At 34.9% G+C, this 9,251-nt stretch overlaps 1 protein-coding gene across 2 annotated transcripts in view; it reads left to right on the forward strand.

Moving 5' to 3' along the window:
• Positions 1-7,267, forward strand: part of LOC125822252 (protein CROWDED NUCLEI 4) — a 69,279-nt gene extending 62,012 nt beyond the window's left edge. Inside the window, exons 2-9 of one of the 2 annotated variants that reach the window (XM_049501632.1) lie at positions 1,325-1,536; positions 2,060-2,269; positions 2,338-2,591; positions 3,582-3,852; positions 3,963-4,046; positions 4,130-5,646; positions 5,781-5,943; positions 6,784-7,267. In XM_049501632.1, coding sequence (XP_049357589.1) covers positions 1,336-1,536; positions 2,060-2,269; positions 2,338-2,591; positions 3,582-3,852; positions 3,963-4,046; positions 4,130-5,646; positions 5,781-5,943; positions 6,784-6,897 — 2,814 coding nt within the window. In that variant the 5' untranslated portion in view covers positions 1,325-1,335 and the 3' untranslated portion in view covers positions 6,898-7,267. Of the gene's footprint in view, positions 1-1,068; positions 1,537-2,059; positions 2,270-2,337; positions 2,592-3,581; positions 3,853-3,962; positions 4,047-4,129; positions 5,647-5,780; positions 5,944-6,783 lie in introns of those variants that run through there. The other variant, XR_007442630.1, reaches the window with a different exon arrangement.
• Positions 7,268-9,251: the final 1,984 nt, after the last annotated feature.

Raw genomic sequence — 9,251 nt, forward strand, 5'->3', positions numbered from 1 at the left:
AACAATTAATGAAGTCATTGATTTTATAAATTGGATAAGTATTATTGGACATCACAAAATAGTATAATGAATTAGTAAAGATGGAGGAAGGGAATAGTACATTATTAAATGGCATCAGGTCAAACTATACTCTAAAATGTAATTGTAATTTTGAATGCTTATAAACTTAACAAGCATTGCGATGGTAGTATATTTATAGGTAAAATTCATTAATTTAAAATTAAGATAAATTAATCGTCATTAATCTGGATGAGAAACGTTGCCAGATAAGGTTCCATTGACTAGGCCTTTTCTAAAATAGTAGTAGTATATTATAAAATGGCATCAGGTCAAACTATAATCTTGGTGTAATTATAAATTTCACTATTTACTCTTAAATGTAATTGTGTTTATTTTTTTCTCAATGAAACCGCAACTTTTTATTTGATTATATTTTCTCTTTAACAATGATTATAGATTATAGGGTTGTAAGTTCTTAATTTTACAGTTTAAATGAATTTGAATTTCAGTTAAGATTTTTGAAAAAGTAAAAAGGTAATTGCAATCTTTTTTCTTTTACCGTTAAAGTAAATCATTAAAAGTTAAAAAAAGAAAGGCAGATCGATGCAATATTCACACTTCCGTTAATCACCTCACATTCACTTGGTTGACTTTGGGGTATTAGATTTTAATAATCCCTTATGGAAGTTTATATACTTGATAATGACTTAAATTTACAGTATTAGACAATGTAAAGAATTTTTTAATTACCAAAAAGATATTTATTGGTAAAATTCATTATTATAAAATTAAGATAAATTTACCCTCATTAATCTGAATTAGAGATGTTGCCAGCTAAAGGTTCCATTTCTCAAACCAATAAATTCTAAAGCGATCAAAGTTTTAAATTTCAAAATTAACTGCTTATTAAGGTAAAATACGATTTCTTTTTCCTTTTAACTACTCAGCTGTATAAAGATTACCATAAAACGCTGTCGTTTGAACTGGGGTTAGCTTATCACTGAAGCTAAAATAAACCCAGTACAATTTTCAAGAGAGTTCAAATTGATTCCAACTCGTCAAACGGTGGAGCAGCCAAGTCCACTTTTTTACATATAGAAAGAGAAAAAATCAGAGCCAACAAAGCAAAGAGTGAGTGAAAAGAGAGAGAAAGGCAAAGAAGAAAGCACAAAAAGTTTCGAGTGGAGTCCACCATCAGCATAGCATACCTTCATTGTTCTTGGGAAGGGATAATTAACTCAAGAAAACTCAAGAAATTGATCAATTTCTCAAGAAAATAGTGAAATCTTGGATTTTTGGTTTTGTAAACTTGTCAGTTGTGTGGTGAAATCAAGAATGGCGAGTCCTGGGTCAGGGAGATTGGCTTTGACTCCGGTGAATCCGACCCCTATTTCTGGTTTAGGTAGGGTTTCGAAAACCCCTTTGACAGATGAAGTCATATGGAAGCGGCTCCGTGAAGCTGGATTTGATGAGGACTCTATTAAACGGAGAGACAAAGCAGCTCTTATTGCCTATATAGCCAAACTCGAAACTGAGGTTTGTTCACTTTGGGACTCATTAATTTACATTTTGATTGGTTAATTATGTACCTTCCCTTTTTCTTTTTTTTTTGGAGGGGGGGGGGGCGATTTTACTGTCATATGCACTCATTCTTTTAGTTCTGTTCTTAGTTGTAGACGCCAAAAGGGAAAATACTTAGTTTTTAAGACTGATGTTTCTTTGGTCATGCGGCTTTAGCGTTGCGGTGTGTTTGTTATAGCAAAATATGTTTTCCTGGAAGTATTTCATTACCTTACATTGTAGAAAATGAAATAATTTTTCACGGATAACATTGTTTATGTAAACCATCTTCTTCCATATTAAATGTACCTATAGTTTGATTTGCTCAAGTTCCCTTCTTGTAATGTTCTCTTTGCCCCTTCAAATATAATTTGACTGAACAGATGGACCAATCCTAAAAAGTTAGGCTTCTACTGTCTATTTTTGTCTTCATTGCACCTGAATGTTTTCTATTTATTTGCTAACTTGGTTCATGATTGCATGTCTATTCTGGATGTAGTTGTATGACCATCAATATCAGATGGGGCTTCTCATCCTGGAAAGGAAAGAGTGGGTTTCCAAGAATGAGCAATTTAAAGCAGCTTCTGAGTCAGCTGAACTCTTGTACAAGCGTGAACAAGCTGCACGTCTTTCTGATATGGCTGAAGCTAAGAAACTTGAAGCTAATCTGAAGAAAGCTCTTGGAATTGAGAAAGAATGTGTTGCAAACGTATGATTACTCTGCTTATTTGTTTTTCCAATTTCTTACATTATCTTGCTGACATGTTCTGTAAACAGATTGAGAAAGCGTTGCATGAGATGCGAGCAGAATGTGCTGAAGCAAAAGTTGCCTCTGAGAATAAATTGACTGAAGCACAAAGCATGATAGAGGATGCTCAAAAGAAGTACACTGATGTGGAGGAAAAGTTGCGTAAAGCAGAATCCTTGGAAGCAGAAGCCAGCCTCTTTCATCGTACCGCAGAAAGAAAATTACGTGAAGTTGAGTCACGAGAAGATGATCTTAGGAGACAGACATTATTATTCAAGTCAGAGTATGTACTTATAGTTTATTTCGAGGATGTTTTTCTGTTTGTAGTGTAGTTTGATGGGTGATGAGCTCATGTTTCCTTAGTAGTTAGGTTGTCAAAAGACCATTCAGGTTCAAATGCTTGCATGTGTTGTACCTTGTCCACTAAGATGCTAGTCACTTTGAGCTCGTCAGGACTTTGGTTCCATGGCAAAGGTGTACAATCCGGGATGTGTGGTTGACCCACGTCACGGATTTGAATCCTGCTATCAATCAAGTATGTTTTTAAGTGGAAATGGGTAGAGGAACGGGTCTATTATTCTCAGATTTCGAACATTAGAATGCGGATTTCACGATTGTCAGGAAAGAAAAAAGATTCTATCCTCCTTGAAGTAAGATTTTCCGGATCTACTGCAGTATGAATTTTGGACAGTCTGGTTAGAAGGAAATCATGGATGTTTTTCAATGATAATAATTACCTTTGTCTTCTGTATAATTTAGGTGTTCATGAATATGTACTTTTGGCATAGAAAGCCTGTTTTAAATAATTCTAACTGTGGTCTGGATTTCATAAAAATAGGGGTAGGGTCTGCGTGCATCCGACCCTCCCCAGACCCCACTTGTGGGGTTACAATAGGTATGTTGTTGTTGTTGGCTGGATTTCATTGATTAGTCGCTTAAATTAAAGGAATGAAATTCATAGATATTTTGGGTGTTTTTTTTTTTTTTTTTTTGATATGGTTACTTTGTTTACCCACTTGGTGCTAATTTTTATTACTAATAGCATTTCTTGTCCTAAAAAGAGGGATTATGCATTCATGTTTATTGACACTTAGATATGTAATTATGTGAATTTTCCACACCAAAGGATCAATTTTGTTGTTCCTCTCAACTAACTGAAGAATGATCATATCTTTAGGTAGTGTAGGTAAGAATGAAGATATCCTCTATGGAGCCACTTGTGATATTACTATCCTCATGCACATGATTAAGTTGCTTTCTTTTGATCTGTCAGTTGTGAAGCTAAAGAGAAAGAGATCCAACTGGAGAGACAATCTTTATCTGAAAGGCTGAAAACTCTACAGCGGTCTCAAGAAGAGTTACTTGATGCTCAGGCTTTGCTCAATAAGAGAGAAGAATTTATATTTAGCAGATCTCAAGAACTGAACAGACGTGAGAAAGACTTAGAAGATGAAAAATCAAACTTGGAGAATGACATCAAATCCCTGAATGAGGAAAAACGCAATCTGGAGGTGAAACTGAAGTCTCTATCAGCAAGAGAAGAAGTGAGCCTCTTTCTTTCTTTGTTTCATAAGCTGTGCTTATTATGCATATGATTTTTTTATGATGAAAGATATTGAGGAATTCATTTAAGCAATTGCTGTATATATCATAGGGCATAATCAAAAGGGAACACAAACTTAACGAGAAAGAGGAAGAGCTACTGCTATTACAGGGGAAAATGCAAAGCAAGGAGATTGTAAGTTTTGGCACAAAAGAGAACTATGATTTTATTCTTTACTTTTAGATCCCTTTATCTTCTTACTATGGTGAACCATGCAGGATGGCAGTAAGCAGGTTATGGTTAATCAGGAGGCCACATTGGTAACTAAGATATTATCTATCGAGGCAGAGTTGGAAACAAAACGGAAATTGGTGGAAGATGAGATCCAAACCAAGAGGCGGGCTTGGGAGTTGAAAGATATGGATATTAAGTCTCGGGAGGACCTAATTACTGACAAGGAATATGATTTGGAGAGGCAGTCAAGAACCCTAGCTGAGAAGGAGAAAGAGTTGGAAGACAAGGTACATGTTATTGAGGAAAAAGAAAGAAACCTCCAAGCTGCTGAAAAAGAGATAGAGTTGCATAGAACAGTTCTGCAGCAAGAAAGGGAAGGGATCAGCAAAATGAGAAATGATCTTGAGAAGTCTCTGAAAATGCTGGATGAAAAAAGAAAATGCGTCGACCATGAGGAAGAAAAAGTGGAGGCTATGAAAAATGAAACTCAAGAATTGCTGATTCTGGAAACAAGGCTAAAGCTAGAGATTGATATGATTAGAGCGGAGAAGGAGGAAGTTGAAAAGGAGGCTGATCGGTTGAAAGCTGAGAAAGCTAAATTTGAGACTGAATGGGAGGTAATTGATGAGAAAAGAGAAGAGTTGCAGAAGGAAGCTGAACGTGTGGCTGAAGAGAAATTGGCCATTTCTAAGCTTCTTAAGGATAGCCGTGACAGCCTGAAAGCAGAGAAAAATGCAATTCAAGAAGAATATAAGCAAAATCTGGAGTCACTTTCTCGTGATCGTGAAACCTTCATGTATGAGATTGAGAGTGAACGTGCAGAATGGTTTAACAAAATTCAGAAAGAACGCGAAAACTTTTTGCTGGATGTTGAGATGCAGAAAATGGAGCTAGAGAACCGCATTGAAAAAAGGCGTGAAGAAATAGAAACTGATCTTAAGGAAAAGGAGAAGGCCTTTGAGGAGCATAAGAAAAGAGAACTTCAGGATATTGCATCTCTCAGGGAGACTGTGGAAAAGGAATTGGAACATGTTGGCTTGGAGTTGAACAAACTAGAAGCTGAGAGAAAAGAGATCAATTTGGATCGTGAGAGAAGGGATAAGGAGTGGGCAGAGCTAAATAATGCTATTGAAGAACTTAAGGTGCAAAGGCTGAAATTAGAGAAACAAAGGGAATTACTTCATGCTGATAGGAAGGAGATTCTTGCTCAGATTGAGCAGTTGAAGAAATTGGAGGATGTTAAGATTATACCAGATCGTATTGCCACACCCAAAAAGTTACATTCTGGTATACCATCCAATGAACTTAAATCTTCTGCAAAAAGATTATTGCAGCATGCCTCAGTTCTGGGATCTGGTCTGGATGGGAATGGTAATAATGGTGTTAGAAAAGATACTCCTTCAATCATGAAAGAGAACGGAAATTCATCTTCTACTCTCTCTACTCCATTCTCGTGGCTTAAGAGATGTGCTGATACGTTGCTTGACCGTACACCAAGTAACAAAAGGCGGAGGGAAGATGGGGATTTTATATCTCAATTGACCGAGAATGGTGCCTCCGGGTATTTGTCTGTTCTTATAAATGACTTGTCAAGTAGCACACATTTTTCTGTTATCTCACTTGCCCTTCTATATGTCATTAAGTAGAACTTGAATATTGGTTTGTTGACTTCATTTATTTTCTGGTTCTTTCTAGTACATTATCATCATCACCAGATGCACCAGATGTTGAACACCTGGAAGTACTACCTAACCATACTCCCATTGCTGCAGAGGAAACCACTGTGTATATTGATAAAATTGTTACAGTTCATGAAGTGACAGAAATCGGTGTGAGAAAAGTCACGGAAGGAAGTCCGGTAAGCTCTATTCTCTTTAAAGTTATGTGTTCAAGCTATGCAAGTGTTGCGACAGCTTCATGATGATTTAAAATTATCAACTTTTGTAATTTTATTTATGGAATATTTTCCTCGTTTATTTATGGAATATTTTATTTATCAACAGCTGCATTTATTTTCTGCATGTATCCTCATTGTCAGTGTACATGGGATGCAATGATAGATTTCAATTGGGAACCCTCCTAGATAACAGGTCTCCTCCACATTTATCGAGTCTCAATATATAATCTGAAGGGTAGGGAGTTTCTTTGGGGCTTGAGAGGGCAAGACTTATTTTGTCGAATGCACTAAAAGTAGGTGCAGCCTATTTTGTGTTATCATTCCTTTCTAAAAGTACACTGTCTACCGCACACCCCTTGGGGTGCGGCCCTTCCCCGGAACCTGGTTAGATGGGGGATGCATTGTGTACCAGGCTGCTGCCTTTTTATTTCTCTCATAGAAAGGAAACTTTTCCTATGATATCCAATACCTTTTTAATATCCAACTGTAATGATGTTATTGTGGGGCTCATTTTCTCACCAAGAAAGTTCGAAATCTTTCACAAATTTTAGTTTTTCCCTACTTCTCACATATTTAAGCACCATAAAACTCTCACTTGCATGCACGCAGTTAAATTAGGTCCACTTAAATTGGGAGGGAAGTATGATAAAGAACTCTGCGTTCTTTGGATTGAAGATGCTATCCTAATTGTGTCGGTTTTTGCGGTTGAATTACCAACACCCCCCTCCCTTGTCACCCCAATATACTTTGTTTTTTCATGTTTTGTTCTACACGAATCATAAAAGTATACTTCTTCTGCAGGAGACTCTCTCTGGGGAAAGTGGTAGGAAGGTGGGGAACAATGACAGCTTGCAATCGGATAAAAATGGGAAGCCTGATGGCCGATCCCGAAGAACTAGGGCAACAAGGAAGTAGTGAGATTGCCAGATGTGAGAAGAGTAGTGGTTGAGCCTCTAATTTGCTGTTTGTTTCTTCATTTCAAACATCCAGAACTTCCTACAGTAATTTTCAAGCTAACGACTGATCGTGACTGGTGGTATGCCATGTTTGGTGATCTTGTATGTGCTTCCCAAACATGTAAATGTCTCAGGCTAACTCATACCCTTCAAGTATTTTGTAAATGGTATGAATAGGTACTCTTAGTAGTTGTGAATGTTTAGTGTTTATCGAAGAGCTTGTGGTTGCAAGTAAAGATCATATCAAAGTGGTTTGTGTTTTTGTCTGCTAATTTCTTCAGTGTAAAATCCAATTTAGGGCTGAAAGATTTTGGTGATTATGTAGGAGTGAATTTGAGTTATTTGTGCTTTTCCCTCAGTTCTGTAAGTTTCTAGACCAAGGCATGCTATTATTCTGTTGATTTATTTCATCCCCATGTTTGTAATAGCTCATAAAATTGTTTGGGTATGCTTAATTGCTTATATGCACTTTTGGTCTTTCAAGTAATCTTTTTCTTTTTCAACTTTCAATCATCATATTTTTAATTTTTCCAAACGCCTACTGAAATGTAAGATCGTTACTCTAAAATTTGGGCAAATTTATGGTTCTCACTCTAGGAAAACATCTCCGTTAACATTTTTGTATTAACCTAAATGTTAATTTAGAGAATTCCAAGTAGTTTAATGGGATGACTACTTTTACCTGGTTGTGGAATTTCTATAGCTCTGTTAATTTAGACTTCATGTGCAATTGAAGGATAGCGTTGGCGATTCATTCCTTTCGCCTCTTAACTATTCATTCTTAGTAGGGATGTACAAAACCGAACCAAACCGCAAATCGAGTCAAATCGGAAAAAAAATTCGACTAGTGGTATGGTTTGACTTGGTTTGGTATTGGAAAAAAAAAATCCGACTATATTTGTGTTGGTTTGGTTTTAACTAAAAAAAAAACCCGAGACCAAATCAACCCGACATTATATATGTAATTTTAAAATTTTATTTTATACATAAAAATATTTACTTTGATATAATTTTAAAATATTTCTTATACTATTTCATAATTTTTATCTTTTAATAAATTATTTCAAGTTTAAAACTTAGAATTCGAAATGGTCCAATAAAGATTATAGTTCATAGATGTTGATAATTATAATAAAACTTAAATTAAAATCAAATTAATACTAATGCAAAAAGAAAATCAATTCAACACTAAGAATGACAATAATATTGAATATTTATTCTTTAGTTTTACATTGGTTTAGACAATTAAAATATATAATCTAATTTTAATTTTTCTTAAATATTTAGTAATGTAACTAATACTTATTAAACTTATTTTAGCATGATTTAGTACTTTCAAATTATGATCATTTTCATTATAACTTTGCAATATTTATTTTATATGATGATTTCATTATTATTTTTTATTGAATATTTTAGTGTCATCAGTACTCATCTCATATTGTGTTATTTTCTTAAGAAACACCTTAGATAATAGTATTTTGGTTGAACTAAAGAAATATTTGGAGCACAAGTTAATTATATGTTTGTATGCAAACTTTACCGAAAAAATCTAAAAATCTGAAAAAATCTGAGGTTTATTAGTTTAGTTTGATTTATAAATTTAAAAATTCGACACAATAATTTGATTTGGTATTTGAAAAACCCAAACCAACCCAAGGTTGAAAAACCCGAAAAAATCCAAATTTTATTAGTTTGGTTTGGTTTATAAATTTAAAATTTTGACACAAATGGTTTGGTTTGATATTTGAAAAATTCGAACCAACCCGGTCATGTACACCCCTAATTCTTAGCATAGTAATTGCTGATTGAATCTTGTCTAGTTTGAGGGAATCATCATCGGATACTATAGAGGAGTTAAAGAGTCCAACAATAAACAACTTTCCAGTAAGGAATTCAAACTTGCTTTTGAGGACAACAGATTTCTCTGTTTTCCCACCGATAATAGTAATGTCACATTTTATTGTACCCAGATTTAGTGCCTTAAAGAGTGTTGGTCTTTCAAATGAAAAGGATAAGAGTATGGATTGTTATCCCGCTTATCTGAATTTTGCATAGAATTCATAAATGAAGAAAGGTAATAGGTATTCTTTTGGTTGAATAGTTTGAGTCGCCAAGATAAATTCAAGCCATTGTTAAGTTGTCCTTTCAATCTACTCGAGGAAACTTGAGTAATCAAAATTCAGTTGGACGATGACGAAATACCAAATTGCTTAACTGAAATGTATTTTTGGCTTCCACATAATCATGGGTGTATGTGGGGTACGTTCACAATCCAAATATTTACTGTGCAGCAACCAAATAGCAGTGAGG

Source organism: Solanum verrucosum, unplaced genomic scaffold (genome assembly GCF_900185275.1).
Source record: "Solanum verrucosum unplaced genomic scaffold, falcon-dt-bn FXZP01000103.1, whole genome shotgun sequence".
Taxonomy (NCBI): Eukaryota; Viridiplantae; Streptophyta; class Magnoliopsida; order Solanales; family Solanaceae; genus Solanum; species Solanum verrucosum.